Raw genomic sequence first — 17,871 nt, 5'->3', positions numbered from 1 at the left:
GGGAAAGCCTTCAAACAAAATTCTGCATTAGGTGTCCACATGAGAATTCACAATAACAATAGACCATTTGTGTGTAAAAAATGTGGGAAGACCTTTAAAGGAAATACTGCATTAAATGTCCACATGAGAATTCACAAAGGTGAGAGAACATTTGTGTGTAAAACATGTGGAAAAGCCTTCAAACGAAATTCTGCATTGAATGTCCACATGAGAATTCACACAGGTGAGAGACCATATGTGTGTAAAACATGCGGGAAAGCTTTCAAACAAAAATCTGCATTAAATTATCACATGAGAGTTCACACAGTTTAGAGACCACATGTCTGTGAAACATGTGGGGAAACCTTCACCCAGAATTGTGAGTTAGTGCAGCACATGAGCACCGGCAGGAGCGAAAACATCCAGATTTGCCAACAAGAGAGTTCAGATATTGCTGCAGCTTCTTCATCTCAGTGAGAAGAGTCCAAATAACAGCTTTAATTTTAGATTCCTGCCAGATGTTCTGTATAACCAGTTCACCCTTTTGTCTTGATAATAAACGTTGTTACTATGCAACAAACCTACAACACAGAGCCTTTGAATCAATTCAAAATAAATAAGTAATAAAAGAAAAGCAATTGAGAAAATCTAGATGTCAGCAGTCTGAGCATGCGGTGCTCAGCAGGTGTTGGCTGGAGGCAGTGAGAACCTTCTGTTTTGAACAGGTGAAGTGGCTCCCTGATGTCTGCAGGTGCAGCTGCTCTTCCACTGTTTTAGGCATCGACCATGAAAGCTGTGGGCTCCATTTAGCAGTGGGGCCTGGTAGCTAAATGCTCGGCTCCCCATTCTACTCCTAGAAACTCTGGTGACCACAAGTAGACCAGCATTCTGAGAGCCAAGCGGTCTATTGGGCTGGTAAGGTGTCACTAGCTCCTCCAGGTAGGAGGGAGCTAGGCCTCTGAGGACCTTGTAGGTCAAAAGAAGGGTTTTAAAAATTATTCTAAATTTAACGGGCAGCCAATGAAGAGACACCATTACAGGAGTTATGTGATCTCTTTTGTCAATATATGTCAGAACTCTGACTGAGTTCTGACAGATATTGACCATGAGTTCTGACCATCACTCCTGTGTGCCGCCACTTTAATTACTGCCAATTCAGAGGGGATCCACAAATTTTCATCTATTTGCTTGACAATTTCCTCGTGTCTAGGTAGGACCCCTGTTACTGTTTGCCATCCGTTTCTCTTCCGTGATCTCTATGTACAACAAATAACCAAAAGCAGAATCAGAATAAATATTTACAGGTTTGCCTAATAACATTTTGTCAAATTTAGCTTCATTCAATCTATGTTCAAATGCGTGGTGGTTATTTTCAAGTCACATTTATATTGGATCTGAACAGCTACATACCTCCATTAAAGTGTCCGGGTCAAAATGTGTGAAGAGATGGAATTTTCTTACACTTGTTCTTGTCACGCAGCTCACGCCATCTCTTTGCCAAACTCACCAGAAATGAACTCCAGAAGGATTATTGCTGAGGCAGCTTTATCACAGATTTTGAACTGAGAGAGATTTCAGAGACAGAAGATCTTTTAGACAGAGGACAATGTTTTTGCTGATTCAGATTTTCAATTGTCCCACAATGAGGAGGATTCAGTGGATGAGTCTGAGATTGCATTAGACCCTCCAACAGTTGAAAAACAAGGAATGCAGCAGTCATCATCCACAGAGGGGACATGGGCATCTAAGGACGGTAATATGAAATGGTCAACATCACCACACCAAAGCCGATTCACACTGTCATCTTCTCATGTGATCAAAATGACTCCTGGTCCTATAAGATTCCCTGACACACAAGTTGATGAGATTCCATCAGCATTTCAGTTCTTCGTATTCCCACTATGAGAGAGGATTATACTGAGAATGACCAACTTGGAGGGGAGACGAGTGTTTCAAGAGAAATAGAAGCCAGACTGACTAGCATGCTTATATTGGAGTATTGTTATTAGCAGGAGTGTACAGGTCGAAGATCAAAGACAGAAGCAACTGCATGTCTATGAAGAAAATGGAAGACCAATCTTTCCGGCAACGATATCTCTGGAGACATTCCACATGATATTGCGTGTGATCCGCTTTGAGACACCATAGCTGGTCGACATGAAAGAGACAAAATAGCTGTGATCAGAGATGTGTGTGATAAATGGGTTGAAATGTTACCTTTGTTGTACAGTCCTGATCCCCATGTTACTGTGTCCAACAGTACATGCCCAACAAGCCTGTCAAGTATGGCATCAAAACATGGGCAGCCTGTGATGCAAAATCCAGCTATGCTTGGAATATGCAGGTACACCCTGGAAAGCTACCTGGAGAAACATATGAGGAGATGAGTGAAGGGCTGCACGGGCGTAATATCAGGTGTTAATACTTCACATCCTACTGCTTTGGAGATGAACTTCTAAAGAGAAAGCTGACCATGTTGGGAACAGCCAGAAGAAATAAGCCAGAACTTCTCTGAATTCTGAAGATGCAGGAGAGACCTCTGTATGGCTCAAGGTCACCCAACCAACATCCAGTGGACACAGATGAAAAGTAAAGGAAAAGATGCCAGGTCTGTCCCTCCAGAGGACAGGAAAACTAGTATCTCTTATGTGAAATGCAAGAATGCAAAAAGCACAAAGTAACATTCTGTCCATCATGTGGAGAATGGTGAAAATTTTGAACACTGAATGTGAAAGTTAAAAATAAAGGTGTTTGTGAAGAGGGAAAACGGAACCCTTGTGCTTTCTTCAAGTGAAGCAAGAAGGGAGGGAGGGAAAAAATTGCTGGAAATAGGAGGAAGGGAAAAGTGGAAAGGAAGGACAGAAGGGGAAAAGAGGAGTAGAGGAGGATGACTTTTACTAAAATAGTTCTTAAATAGTGTTGAAATTAAAAATGTAGTGAATGTCAGTTTCTATAATCTAAAATAAAGCAGTTCTTGGTTTAACCTCTTAACATTCTTTCTTTCTGCTTATGGTGGGAGGAGTGTGAGCGGAAGAGAGCGAGTGAGAGATTGTGCCTGACTATCTCATCCTGCCTCCAACTGTCTAAACAACATTCATGTCAAGGAAGGGTCAACTGACTTGCTTATCTTTATTCCTACTCAAGATTATATACTATCCCTAACTTCTAAACTAACTGTAACAGAAAACAAAAACATATAGTATAACACATGCTAACAAGATAAAATAATTCTCTTCACTCTATTTTATCAAAGTTTTATTAAGTTTTATTAAAAGCTCTCACTCTCTGTTTTGGCTGCTAAGGGAACCCATAGTGCACAGTGCCAGGCTGGACGTCTCCAATGAAGCCACTCTGAGACTGACGGCAGCACTGTGTCAGACCCAGAGGGTGCTTCTGGAGCACGTAGTGGCTGTGGCAGGGCCTGACCTAACGGGCACAGAGGCCTTGGGCTCTCTGTTGGGCATCCGCTTTGTCCAAGCAGCCGAGGGGGTGCTGCAACTGTGGAGCAACAGGCTCAGGCGAGAGAGAGGAGTCTTCTAGTGGACTACGGCCGGGGGACCAAACCAGACGGCGACGATCCCTTCCCAGAGATCAGGCTGGTCACCCATCTTGGGGATCTAGATGGTCCTCTCCTCAGGCCATGAAAGGCAGTCTTCCTGCACGCAGTGGACAGGAAGACTCTGCACATCAACTGTGTGATGGTACTCAACAAGAGAGGACTGTCCAAGGGTCTTACACGGGGCCGTTGCCCTGAACGTTTTCCTCCCGAGGATGAATCCTGCTGTGTCGGAGCAGTGCCCGTTCTGCTCCGGGTGTGAGGGTGAAGTTTTGATCACCCGCGCTGTTCGTTTACTAGACTCTAGAGTAACCACGCAAACAACAGGAGTTCCGTGCAAGGGAGAGCTGAGCAGCAGTTCAAGCTTCCTCTGTCAACTCTGTTCGTCTGCTGATCGCTCACCTCTTTTATTGGTGCAAACAGAATGGGTGTCTAAACAGGATTTCATAACTCATTGTCTTCTGACATCTTCTCCCATCTTAACAAACTTCTCTAATCTTGACCAACAGGATACATCTGGGTGCTGGGCTTGGTTGTAAGCAGCTTCAGCACTTTTACAAAACACTCTCATGTTCTTCTTTTCTTGTCAACATTCCTCAAACACTCAAAATCTACATACAATAGCATTTAAAGATAATACTAATAACAACAATAACAATAATCCTTCTCACATTTCCCTCCTGTTTATCGTTAAATGCGTCTAGATTTTCATCATCAGTATTACATCTTTACATTTTCATGAAATTTCAATGCATTACGTCATTTTCCTGGAAACACATTTCTTACACTCAGAATTCAACATGTGTACAGCTTAAGACATCTTGAACATTTCTTTTACATCTTGTATTACATTGATCCATTCTTCTTCCGATTCCTCTTCATCGTCGTCCAGTAGAGATCGTTCTTCCACCTGCAGCAAAGTACTAGTAACAACTGATCCCACGAGCCGGCCAATGCAACCCCGAACAAGAGGTACTACACAACAAGCTAGTATGGCTAATACTAGCAGTACTATCCCTATCATCATTCCTATCTTGAACAGTAGTTCCCTCCACCCCGACAGCATTTTTGTAAGCCAATCTGGTGGAGGACTACCATCGTCAATCATAGCTCTCTGTAGCTTAGTTAAATTTCTCAATGCGCTATCTATCAGGTGACCGTCCGCATCATTCTCTGGGATGAATGTACAACAGTAATCTCCTACCATTGCACAAACTCCTCCCTGGGGGGCCGTTATGAGATCTAAGGCCATCCTATTCTGCATGGTCATCAGTCTTAGCGCTGTCATTTCTTCCTTGACTCCTGTGAGAACAACTTTTGTCAAATTCCTACTCCTATCCACAGAAAGAGAGTCAAGGTCACTTTATCTCCGGTTGACCAATGCTTAAACTATTGTGGTACATCTGTGCCCCACACTGAGTCGTGTGGTTTGAACTTGTAGTCATTCAAATCTCGTTTAAAACGCTTCTGTGATATGTTCTTGGTGTTGTTGGCATAGATTATAATTGTGTGATCTTTGAGATGTACAGGAACACACACTCTTGACCAGTTTGCTGGTAGGTGTGCATACGCATTGTGTCCACATAACCACCATCCCTTATCCATCCCCCCATCTTAACAAACTTCTCTAATCTTGACCAACAGGATACATCTGGGTGCTGGGCTTGGTTGTAAGCAGCGTCAGGACTTTTACGAAACACTCTCATGTTCTTCTTTTCTTGTCAACATTCCTCAAACACTCAAAATCTACATACAATAGCATTTAAAGATAATACTGATAACAACAATAACAATAATTCTTCTCACACGGGCGAGAGACAGTGTTTCACGTGTACAGTGAGTGTGAGAGACAGTGTGCTTTTTAATGTTGTAAAAGGTGTTTTTAATGGTTTTAACAAAACTTTTTAAATTAAAACTCCTAAATTTTATTTGCGGGGAAGCCAAGATGGTAATCTACATTTCCAGAAAAAACTGAATTGGAAAAACTGGAGATTGTGAGGCCGCCTCAGTGTGGCGCTGTAACATCTGGTGTAGGCTGAGGTTAGAGTTCGGGTTTTTTAAAATTATAAATGACCTAGGCCAATTCCCTGAAACATGGTGTCACAAGAATGTACTCTGCACTGTTATGGAAAATCAATTAAATTTTGCAGACCTCCTTGTGGGGTAATTGTATTGCTGCATCTGTTTATTTATTTATTGTCAGTAATGTGTTCTAAACAGGGAGTTTGTGTCCCTGTGTAAATTGTAAATAAAGTATTTTTGTTAAAATAAAAAAAATCTTTCTTTCTTGTTGAGGATCCAGTGTTATGCAGAGGTGTATTTACAACAGTTTTACTGACAAATGATACTATTTATAGTCGCGGCGACCAGTGTGTTTGTGAGATTGTTACAGAAAATAATGAAGAAGCACTGCCCTCGGTAACACACACACCACACCGGAACCAATTCTCCCGCGGTTGTTTTTTGCGGAACTTTAATGTGTAACATTCGGCAGGAATCGATAACAGCGGCTTTGAGCAGAAGGTTTTTGTATGTTTGACCGTATTGTGGTGTGGAAGCAACAAGAATGTCTTCTGTTCAGTGTTTGAGGACGTTCGTCATGGAGCGACTGACTGTTGCTGCTGAAGAAATATTCCGAGTGTTTCAACTAAAGCTCGACGGATATGAAGAAGAGCTCGATTATCAGCGCAGACTGGTGGAAAGTGTTTGGAGACCCCAATTAAAGTTACACAGGACAGGTACGTAAGACTTTATCAACCCAAAATATGGAAGGATGTTCATTGTGACACTAAAACAGTGCTTCTGCAACGTAAATGTGCTGCTAAATGTTGATTTATACCAATTTAAATGTAAACCTCCAATGGCTGAAAAGGTAGTGAGCATCTCAGGCCAGTAGGTGGCGAGCAGTAGCAAAGCTACAAGAGTTAGCAGCACACATGTTGCTGGGTAACAGGCCATAGCTGCTGCTGCTGCTGCTGCTGCTAATGTTCCTTGATGAGCGCGCTACATTGATACTGAAAGAATAACGACTTAATTACACTTCTGTGTCTGCGTAGCTTACAGAGTTTATGGATCATCGCTGTGTTCGAAACCACACACTCGTTCCATTTTTACTACTTAATTCATAGGAGAGTTGGATTCAGTACACTATGTAGTTCACTGAATTTTAGGCTGTTTCCGAAACCACACACTCGTCTCCTATTCACTAGTCACTACATGAGGGACATGGATTGAGTGAACTACGTAGTGCACTCAATTTAAAGTTAGTATTCGGACAACGGCGTCATTTACGGTGCACGTAAAGTGACGTCATGGTGTCGCATAATAATTACCAACCGGTCGCCGGGAAAAGTGGCAAGGTTTATTTAATTATTTTAACCCATCAGAAATACATTTAGCAGTCATTTTATGAAAATGCAATGTTTTACCTGATAATTAACTTTATATAATAAAATGAAATATTAATGTCAATAATAATACAATAATAATTACTTATTACCTAAAATAATTAGTGTCCCTTGACATTTTCAAGCCAAGATGTGATGGCACATTCTCAAGTCATATTCAGCTGTAATGAAAACATTTAATAAAGCAATTTTTCATTAAAAAATGGATCCAGAGCTACTTTTCATCTTTGTAAATATTCTTTTACTGAGATTCTGTCGCCTGGTGAGGAACAGACAATTCCAAAGAACAATTTTAAGTGACCCGTCTCCAGTGGACCCACCACCCGCAGGAGGAGCATGAAGGGTCCGGTGCAGTGTGGATTGGGCGGCGGACCAAGGCGGGGGCCTTGGCGGTCCGATCCTCGGTTATGGAAATTGGCTTTTGGAACATGGAATGTCACCTCACTGGCGGGGAAAGAGCTGGAGCTTGTGGGGGAGGTTGAGCGTCACCGACTAGATATGGTCGGCCTCACTTCCACACATAGCGTTGGCTCAGGAACCCAAGACCTTGAGGGGGGTTGGACACTCTTCTACGCTGGAGTTGCTCAGGGTGAGAGACGGAGAGCGGGGGTGGGCTTTTTGCTTGCCCCCAGACTCTCTAGTTTGACATTTGGGTTCTCGCGGTCGAGCGAAACGGTTGCTTCCCTGTGCCTTCGGGTCGGGGAACAGGTTCTGACGGTAGTTCAGAGTACCCGCCCTTTTTGGAGGATCTAGGACGGACACTGGACAGTGTCCCAACTGGGGATTCCATCGTGCTGCTGGGAGACTTCAACGTTCACGTGGGCAACAACAGCGTGACCTGGAAAGGCGTGATTGGGAGGAACGGTCTGCCCGATCAGAACCAGAGTGGTGTTCAGTTATTGGACTTCTGTGCTAGTCGCAGTTTGGCCATAACTAACACTATGTTCGAACATAAGGTTGTTCATCGTTGCTCTTGGCACCATGACAGCCTGTGCCGTAGGTCAATGATTGACTTTATAGTCGTGTCAGCTGATCTGCGGCCATATATTTTGGACACTCGGGTGAAGAGAGGAGCAGAGCTGTTAACTGATCACTACCTGGTGGTGAGTTTGATCAGGTGGGGGGGTAAGCCACCGCGTGGAACTGGCAGGCCCAAACGCTTAGTGAGGGTCTGTTGGGAACGCTTGGTGGAGGAACCCGTCAGGCTGGTCTTCAACTCCCACCTCCGACAGAGCTTTGATCATGCTCCGAGGGCGGTAAGGGACATTGAGTCTGAATGGGCCATGTTCCGCTCCGCCATTGTCGAGGCAGCTGTCGCGAGCTGTGGCTGCAAGACCACTGGTGCTGGTCGTGGCGGTAATCCCCGTACCCGATGGTGGACACCAGAGGTGAGGGGAGCCGTCAAGCTGAAGAAAGAGGCCTACAGGTCATGGCTGGTCTGTGGGTCTCCGGAAGCAGCTGACCGGTACAGGTTGGCTAAGCGGGTTGCGGCCGCGACAGTCGCAGAGGCAAAACCTCGGGCATGGCAGGAGTTCGGTGAGGCTATGAAGGAAGACTTTCGGTCTGCTCCGAGAAGATTCTTCCAAACTGTCCGGCGCCTTAGGGGCGGCAGGCGGCAACTCGCCCACACCGTGTTAGGTGCGCGTGGGGAGCTGCTGACGTCTTCTGGGGCAATTAGCCGGCGGTGGAAGGAATACTTCCAGGAGCTCCTCAATCCTACCAACACGTATCCTCAAGGTGTAACAGAGTCGGATGACCAGGAGGTGGACCATCCAATTTCCGGAGCGGAAGTTGCCGAGGTAGTGAAACAGCTGCCCGGCGGCGGAGCTCCGGGAGCGGATGAGATCCGCCCGGGGTATCTTAAGGCTCTGGATGTTGTAGGGCTGTCCTGGTTGACACGCCTCTGCAACATTGCGTGGACATCGGGGGCAGTGCCCTTGGACTGGCAGACCGGGTTGGTGGTCCCTATTTTTAAGAGTGGGGACCAGAGGGTGTGTTCCAACTATAGGGGGATCACACTCCTCAGCCTCCCTGGGAAAGTCTATGCCAGGGTGCTGGAAAAGAGGATTAGACTGATAGTTGAACCTCTGATCGAGGTGGAACAATGCGGGTTTCGCCCCGGTCGTGGAGCCACGGATCACCTCTTTAATCTTGTTGGGGTGCTTGAGGGGAGTTCGGAGTTTGCCCAACCAGTCCACATGTGTTTTGTGGACTTGGAAAAGGCTTATGACCGGGTCCCCAGGAGCATCCTGTGGGGAGTATGGGGTGGAAGGTCCCATGATAAGGGCCGTCCAGGCCCTGTACCAAAGGAGCAGGAGTTTGGTCCGGATAGCCGGTTGTAAGTCGGACTCGATCCCAGTGAGGGTTGGACTCTGCCAGGGCTTCCCTTTGTCACCGGTTCTGTTCATAACTTTTATGAATTTCTAGGCACAGCCGGGGAGTGGAGGGTGTCGAGTTCGGTGGGCGGAATATCTCGTCGCTGCTTTTTGCAGATGACGTGGTTCTTCTGGCGCCATCAAACAGGGACCTGGCCGGCCCAGGACTAGGTGGAGAGATTACATCTCTCGCCTGGCTTGGGAGCGGCTGGGGGTTCCCCCGGAAGAGCTGATGGAAGTGACCGGGGAGAGAGCTGTCTGGGCATCCCTCCTGAAGCTTCTGCCCCCGTGACCCGGATCCGGATAAGCGGCAGAAAATGAAACAAATTTTAAGTGAGGGGTGGGGGGATCAGTGAAGATTGATTGATTTTTTTTTATTTTTTTACACATTTATGTTGTAATATTTTTAGATGATCATATTGGACCCCTACTGAAAAAAATTCTCATTTCCAAAAATTTCATATATCAAACCACACAGTAGAAATTACGATTTGAAAAAAATGTATTCAATCAGCGTGATACCGTCACGTGATACCATAAAGGCTGATGGCATACATTTTACGAGTTAGGGTGCTCGCTTGTACACTACTTTTTGCAGTGCATTGTGGGATACATTGAGTGCACTACATAGGGTACATCGATGCTCACTAACAATTCGGACACTATTTCAAAATGGCGTCCACACTATTGCGTGCACTATGTAGGGTATAGGGGGTGGTTTCGGAAACAGCCTTAAAGTCATTTTTGTTCACTGCGTGGGCGCACGCTAAAAGACGTCATAGCGTCGCATAATAAATACGAACCCAGTTGCAGGCGAGAGCAAGCAGGTCTATTTAATTATTTTAACCCATCAAAAAATAAATTAAAAAAAACACAATCACCGTTTGTTTGTTTCTTAATGTATCATTTCCCCCTATAAATTATTCGATACAAATAATATTAAATTAAAGTTCAGTGACATTTTCGCACCATGACATAATGGTATATTCTCAAGTCGTACAAAATTCAAACTGGATTTTGATTGGAAAATGGCTCTTTATCTGTTCATCTTTTTAAAAGTTTATTTTGAGATCCTATCCTCTGGTGTGGAATAGACATTTTCTTTAGGACTATTTTGGCTTTATGATCAATATGTCATGAAATTGTGACAGAAAAAAACAGCAATGATAGTTGATTATGGTTTTTATTTCCACCTTTATATTGAAATATTTTACGATGCCTACATTTCACCCCTTCTGAAAAGAATTGAAGACTTTCCACTGATTTCACCATGGCTGGAGTCTGAAGGTGGAGGGTTTAATCATCTTTAGGCTGGCAGGTGCAGCCTCCTACTGTGTGGAGTCAAGAGCCTTCTTAATTCCACACTCCACAACCAATGACATAATTTGTTGGCTCTCAGATAAAGTACTTGCCCTGAAAATATGTCCAATTACTTTTTCTAAGGCCAGGTGCTGGCTGGATCACCAGCTTCTGCTAAAGTGGTTGGCAGTATAGATGGATGCCACCTTAGGATCAAGCTCCCTGGTGGAGCTGCTTAGTGTTACTTTAACAGAAAACTGAGAGTTATTGCATCATAGGGAACGGTGGTATCCCTGTATGTCCAAGCCTATAGCATTGATAACACTATTTAGAGAGTACAGGAGACCTATGATAGTGCCAGGTTTAACATACATCATGCAAAAGCTCAATCTAGCATAGAAAGGACAATGGAGATTATGAAGAGCAGATGGTGGGCAATATTTTACAAAACCTTGGAGGTGAAGCCTGCCTTTACCACAAAGGTTATTGCATGTTGCACCATTTTGCACAATGTCTGCCTGAGGAACGGTGAAAACATGGAACCCTCAGAAAACAGCTAGTCCTTCTCCACCCAGCTGCGGATCAAACTATGGACATCATCGTCACTCCCAAAAGATATCAGTTCAATTGATGAGTCTGCAGTATATTTGAATTGCTCCAACAATATCTTAATTCTCCATTGAAAGTGTGAAAACTCTAGTACAGTTAAAATTAAAGTGGTATGAAAGAGCAAATGATGCTTATAATCACATGAATTCTAATGTCTTTAAGGCAAAAACATACTACACAGGAAGCACCAATATGTCACTAAAGTGAAAGGGGGGTCAAAAAAAGGGGGGTCAAATAAGGTGCCAAAGACATGAATACAATATACAATGAAGTGAGGTATAAAATATCACAGTCAATAATAGATTTCCCTCTTTGTGCAAATTTCAAGGGTTTTCAAGGAGCTGGTGGAGGTAGTGGATGGAGTTCAGCATCCTGACAGCCTGGTGGATACAACTGTTTGACAGACTGGTGGAGCGGGCCTGAAGGCTTCTGAACCTTCTCCCTTAAGGCAGGAGGCTGAAGTCGGGGTGTGAGAGGTGAGAGTTATCCTCGACATTGCTGGTGGCTCTTCGGTGAGGCGGGTGTTGAAAATGTCTACAAGGATGAGCAGTGGAGCACCAATGATCTTACTGGCTGTATTCACTATGCGTTGCAGAGTCTTTCGGCAGGAGGCAGTGCAGCCTCAATACCACACAGTGATGCAGCCAGTGATGACACTCTCAATGGTGCCTCTGTAGAAGGAGCCCATGATGGGAGGTGGCACGTGTGCTCTCCTTAGTTTGCGGAGGAAGTATAGGCGTGTCTGAGCTTTCCTGGCCAGCTGTGTTGTGTTAGTTGTCCAGGTGAGGTTTTCAGATATGTGTACCCCCAGAAACTTGGTGCTGCTCACCCTTTCCACAGCAGCACCATTGATGGTCAGTGGGGGATACTGTGGTGGCCTTCTCCTGAAGTCAATAACCATCTCTTTGGTCTTCTCTATGTTAAGGAAGAGATTGTTATATTTGCACCACTGGACCATTTGGCTCACCTCACACCTGTAGGCTGCCTCATTGTTGTTGGTGATGAGGCCCACCACATTCGTATTATCCGCAAACATGATGATGTGATTGGTGTTGTAGCTGGGTACGCAGTTGTGGGTCAGCAGGGTGAAGAGCAGTGGGCTGAGCACACATCCTTGTGGTGCCCCTTTGCTCAGCATGACTGTCTTGAAGGTGCTGCTGCCAGCCCATACACTCTGTGGCCTGTCTGTTAAGAAGTCTAGCACCCATTTACACAGAGTGGTCTTGATTCCAAGTTGTCCCATTTTGTTTATTAGCTGTTGGGGGATGATGGTGTTGAATGCTGAGCTAAAATCTAGGAACAGCATTTGCACATAGGAGTCTTTAGAGTCCCGGTGTGTGAGGGCTGGGTGCAGAGCAGCGGAGATGGCATCCTCAGTGGACCTTTTGGTCCTGTATGCAAACTGGAACAGATCATGGGAGGGGGAAGAATGGATTTGATGTCTTGTAGAACCAGCCTCTCGAAGCACTTGATTATGGTGGATGTCAGTGCTACTGGCCGGTAATCATTGTAGCTGGATAGTTGACGTTTCTTAGGAATTGGGATTATTGTGGTGGCTTTGAAACACTTGGGAACAACTGCTGGCTCAGGGAGATGTTGAAGATGTCTGTTAGGACATCCTTGAGCTCTTCAGCACAGTCCTTTAAGACCCGGCCAGGTATGTTGTCTGGTCCCGCCGCCTTCCGGGGGTTGATCCTGGAAAGGGCCCTTTTCACACTGACGGGAGAGAGACACACAGTCTGCTTGTCTGGAGGAGGTGTTGTCTTCTGTGCTGGCATGTTGTTCAGTGTATCAAAGCGTCCGAAGAATTCATTAAGGCTGTTTAGCAGTGAGATGTCGCTCTTGCATGTTTGTGGAGGGGGTTTGTAGTCAGTGAGGGTCTGGATGCCCCTTCACAGGCTCTCTGCATCTCTGGTGTTGTTGAAGTGTCCTGATATTTTCTTGCTGCATTGTTGTTTTGCTTCCCTGATTCCATGGGACAGATTGGCTCTGGCTGTTGCTAGCCCTACGGTGTCTCCAGCCCTGTAGGCTGAGTCTCGAGTCCTCAGGAACCTGTGGACGTCTCCTGTCAACCATGGTTTCTGGTTAGCACAGATAGTGATGGTTTTGTGTGTGACATCTTCGATAAACTTGATGTATGCTGTGACTGCCATGTATTCCTCGACGTCTGTATGGTTGTTGTTAGTGGCGGCCTGTTTGACGATGTCCCAGTCTGTTGTACTGAAGCAGTCTTGAAGAGCTGAACAGGCCCCCTCTGGCCACACCCATACCTTCTTTTGGTTTGGTCTGATGACTCTCACCCTTGGTCTGTATGCTGGTCTCAACATGATGGTAATGTGGTCAGAGAGACCCAGGTGGGGGAGGCCTTGTATGCTCCCTTATTGTTAGTGTAAACCAGATACAGCGTATTATTTCCCCTAGTGGGCAAGTCCACATGCTGATGCAGCCGAGGCAGGAAAACCTTTAGATCTGCTTGGTGGAAATCCCCAGCAGTGATGAGAAACCCATCTGGATGCGCTGTCTGTTGGTCATTAATGGCTTGATAGAGTACACTGAGTGCCTCGCTCCTAACGCTGGTGTTCGAGCTGGGTGGGATGTAAACAGCGACCAGCAGAATTGGTAAGCGCAGTAGCATGTTAGCCCGGGTAGCTGGATACCGGAGTCCGGGATGTTGTCATTAAGCCATGTTTCCGTGAAAATAAAAACACAGCAGTCCCTCACATCACGCTGCGCAGATCTTATGAGTTGTATGTGGTTCATTTTATTGTCCAGTGATCTTACGTTGGCCAGAATGAGAGATGGTATCGCGGGTTTGTATGGGCTAGCTGCTAGCCTAGTCCGGGTACTTCCGCGCTTGCCCTGCTTCTGCTTTCTCTCACACCACTTCTGGTGTCTCCTAGGGGGTTGGGAAGTAGCAGGCAAGGCCATTGTTCTGGCAGGCCGGCGGAGTAGTACGAGGTTCCGAAGTTCCTCCAAGACTGTTTGGGCTGGGATGGAGTTTGTTGAGTTCTCCTGTAGATCCAAAAGGCAACGGCGACTGTAACTTATGTCAGGAGACTTTGGCGACGTACCCGACGTACACAGGCGTAAACGAAAAGCATTCAGACATTCACACACGCAACTTTTCAGCACCGACTCTGGAGAGAGGGCCCGCTGCATGTGTCCGCACCGCCATCTTGAAATCTTGAAATAGGGTACTCATGTGTAAACCATGTGTAAAGCGGAGCTAGTTTTTCCTGACTTGTGGCACTCCAAGCACTGGTCTGTGATGTGATTATGGCACATGTTAATATTAATACACTGTGCATCCCCAGCTCAGTGTCATTAATGTATTAACATGATGTCTGCCTTGTCTCTCCTGTACCTGTGCCCCTGCCTTCTCCTCCCTCTCTGCCCAACCAGCCATCAGTAGGAGAGTCCGTCCGTATGAGCCTGCTCAAGGTTTCTTCTTGTTAAAGGGCAGTTTTTCTCTTTCTCTGCTGCTTTTTGGGGGTTAGGCTCTGGGATTCTGTAAAGGACCTCAAGACAGTTCTGATTTTAACACACAAAGAAAGATGAATTGAATTGAATTGGAAAAAATCAAAGCAAGACTTGTTTTGATCACCATCGCCCCCTTTGCACTGGAGGGATTTTTGCAGTTTCTGGTACCAAAGGTTCTTATGACCTTTTTTCTATTGCATGCAGAGTTGGGGATTTTTTCATGGTCTGACTTTAGTGGCTATGACTCTTTCAGCTCCTAGCTCAGAGCAGGGTCTTCTCCCTCAGCACTGGAAGCCTTTATTACCAACTCCTAATTTACACCTGCTGTGTTCTGCTGGAGTCTTTGTCTTCTGTTTTTCAATGTGAAGTAAACAAGCCTTTTCTTTAAACACTGCTGTTCCAGCTCTATTTTGTCCACGTAAACATCTTCACTGATGTCACATTAGCCATGTGCTAATGTGGACTGATGTTTTGCTCTCGTTTGTTTGTAAAAAGATGGCAGCCTCATATTTACTCATTCAGATGTGACTGATGCTTCAGATGTTTGGAGAAGAGATGTAGAACTTCACAGGTTGCAGGTTTGACCATTCATATTGTGAGCTGCCCGTTGTTGTGGCTCGTTGGATGGTAAAAACTGCCCTTTGTACAGTTGCCCCTAAACCTATTGCTTCACACTGACATGCCTCTTTCCATTCTTGATGATTTCTCCTGTGTTTCTAGAGCTTTCACAGCAGCAACCTTTGTGGAAGGAGGAAGAGGATAATTACCAGCATCAGGATAGGAGCTGCAGTCTGGATCAGGAGGACTCAAAGCCTCCACAAATCAATGAGGAACAGAAAGATTCCTGCTGTTATCAGGATGGAGAGCCGCTGACTGTGAAGCAGGAGATGGACACCTTAATGGTGACCATACATGAGCAAGGTGACGACAGTGAACTGGGCCTGAATCCTGATCAGAGCCAGGAAAAGCCTGAGGTGAACACAACAGTTCAAAGCCCTGTGTTACCAGATCCAGCCTGTGACCTGCAGCTGCTCTCCTACAGTCCTCATATATCTGAGAGCAAAGATGAGGAAAACAGCACCAGCGAAGACTCCAGGTGGACCACAGCTGAAGAGCCAAAACAAACCATGAAGCAGAACCATCCTAAATGTCAGACTGGGAATGTAAACAGCCCAGCAGAGTCAGCAGTGGACTGTGATACAGACACAGGTGCTAAAACATCTGCATCTAACACAGGTGAACAACAGGGAAAGATCAAGACAGATCTGAAAAGACATTCCACTATTCAATACCAACACCTTGGCTCAGCATGTGGTAAAGATTTCAGAGAGGGTTGTTTCTCATCAGCCGACAAAATTAAGGACACAGCAACCAAATTCTTTATTTGTGAAACATGTGGGAAAAATTTCAAACTGTCAAAATCACTGAAGCAACACCTTAAAGTTCACACAGACGAGAGACCATATGCGTGTAAAACATGTGGGAAAACCTTCAAAGCAAATACTACATTAATTATCCACATGAGAGTTCACACAGGTGAGAGACCATATGCGTGTAACATATGTGGGAAAACCTTTAAACAACATTCTTCATTATATCTCCACAAGAGAATTCACACAGGTGAAAGGCCACATGTCTGTAAAACATGTGGGAAGACCTTTATACAAAATGATAAATTAAATAACCATCTTAGAGTTCACACAGGTGAGAGACCATTTGTGTGTAAAACATGTGGAAAAGCCTTCAAACAAAATTATGACTTAAAGATCCACTTAAGAGATCACACGGGTGAGAGACCATTTGTGTGTAAAACATGTGGCAAGACATTTAAACGAAATGATGAATTAAAGTTCCATTTAAGAGATCACACAGGTGAGAGACCATTTGTGTGTAAAACCTGTGGGAAAACCTTTAAACGACACAGTGAATTAAAGACCCACTTAAGAGTTCACACAGGCGAGAGACCATTTGTGTGTAAAGCATGTGGGAAAACCTTTGCACAAAATTCTGCATTACATGCCCACACGAGACGTCACACAAGTGAGAGACCATTTTTGTGTAAAACATGTGGGAAAACATTCAAACAAAATTATTCCTTAACTGTCCACATGAGAATTCACAAAGGCGAGACTATATGTGTGTAAAACATGTGGGAAAACCTTCACACAAAATTCTGCATTAAAAAAGCAGAAGAGAGTTCACACAGATGAGACCACATGAGTGTAAAACATGTAGGAAAACATTTAGACAAAATTATGAATTAAATGCCCACATGAGAGTTCACACAGGTGAGAGACCATATTTGTGTAAAACATGGGAACACCTTCAAACGAAATGATGAATTAAATAGTCACATGAGAATTCACATAGGTGAGAGACCATATGCGTGTGAAATATGTGAGTAAACTTCAAACAAAACTCTGCATTAAATTATCACATGAGAGTTCACACAGTTTAGAGACCACATGTCTGTGAAACATGTGGGGAAACCTTCACCCAGAATTGTGAGTTAGTGCAGCACATAAGCACCGGCAGGAGCGAAAACATCCAGATTTGTCAACAAGAGAGTTCAGATATTGCTGCAGCTTCTTCATCTCATCACAAAGAGTCAAAATACCAGCTTTAATTTTAGATTCATGCCAGATGTTCTGTATTACCAGTTCACCCTTTTGTCCTGATAATAAACTTTGTTACTATGGAATAAACCTGCAACACAGAGAATCTTTGTATCAATTCAAAATAAATAAGTAAAATAAAGTCATAATAGAAAATCAATTGAGAAAATCTATATGTCAACTTTCTGTGAGCATGTGTTGCTCAGCAGGTGTTGGCTGGAGGCAGTTAGAACCTTCTGTTTTGAACAGGTGAAGTGGCTACATGATGTCTGCAGGTGCAGCTGCTCTTCCACTGTTTTAAACATCCATCATGAAAGCTGTGGGCTCCATTTACCTCCTGCTGACACCTCCAATCAGCACAGGAGTCATGTGGGCTCTGGCTAGTTCCTGTTGGAACTCAACTGAGTAATTTTAAATATCATAGTCATGTGCGAGTTTTGGGAGAATCATTCAAATCGAATCAATCTTTATTTATATAGCGTCTTTTACAATCAAAATTGTTTCAAGGCGCTGCTGATGATGTCTCCAGAAAGTTAAATCTTTCCAAAGTC

The 17,871-nt window shown here is 44.6% G+C and overlaps 2 protein-coding genes across 4 annotated transcripts; both read left to right on the top strand.

The window, feature by feature from the left end:
• The first annotated feature begins 5,993 nt into the window (after window positions 1-5,993).
• LOC130520622 (zinc finger protein 121-like) lies at window positions 5,994-17,417 on the top strand. Of its 3 annotated transcripts, none has more exons than XM_057024311.1 (3): window positions 5,994-6,273; window positions 15,201-15,283; window positions 15,426-15,609. In XM_057024311.1, the coding sequence occupies exons 1-3, from the start codon at window positions 6,102-6,104 to the stop codon at window positions 15,576-15,578; spliced, it is 408 nt and encodes a 135-aa protein (XP_056880291.1). In that variant the 5' UTR covers window positions 5,994-6,101; the 3' UTR covers window positions 15,579-15,609. The 3 variants fall into 3 exon arrangements, 2 of the variants coding, with proteins under 2 accessions (XP_056880291.1, XP_056880290.1); XR_008948949.1 differs by lacking the exon at window positions 15,201-15,283 and adding an exon at window positions 17,159-17,417 and having other exon boundaries at window positions 5,998-6,273; window positions 15,426-17,075; XM_057024310.1 differs by lacking the exon at window positions 15,201-15,283 and having other exon boundaries at window positions 5,998-6,273; window positions 15,426-17,417.
• Window positions 7,094-11,533, top strand: LOC130520623 (uncharacterized). The gene is made up of 2 exons (XM_057024313.1): window positions 7,094-7,898; window positions 7,931-11,533. Exon 2 carries the CDS (start codon window positions 7,947-7,949, stop codon window positions 9,282-9,284), a length of 1,338 nt encoding a protein of 445 aa, XP_056880293.1. The 5' UTR covers window positions 7,094-7,898; window positions 7,931-7,946; the 3' UTR covers window positions 9,285-11,533.
• Window positions 17,418-17,871: the final 454 nt, after the last annotated feature.

This window comes from Takifugu flavidus, unplaced genomic scaffold, assembly GCF_003711565.1.
Source record: "Takifugu flavidus isolate HTHZ2018 unplaced genomic scaffold, ASM371156v2 ctg453, whole genome shotgun sequence".
NCBI classification, from domain to species: Eukaryota; Metazoa; Chordata; class Actinopteri; order Tetraodontiformes; family Tetraodontidae; genus Takifugu; species Takifugu flavidus.
This window is presented reverse-complemented; position numbering and strand designations above follow the sequence as displayed.

Bases quoted from the DNA above. Each gene is read 5' to 3' on its own strand.
- LOC130520622 (XM_057024310.1), top strand. From the start codon at position 6,102: ATGTCTTCTGTTCAGTGTTTGAGGACGTTCGTCATGGAGCGACTGACT. The intron at 6,274-15,425 runs GTACGTAAGACT...CTGTGTTTCTAG, and splicing joins ATTAAAGTTACACAGGACAG to AGCTTTCACAGCAGCAACCT.
- LOC130520623 (XM_057024313.1), top strand. From the start codon at position 7,947: ATGATTGACTTTATAGTCGTGTCAGCTGATCTGCGGCCATATATTTTG.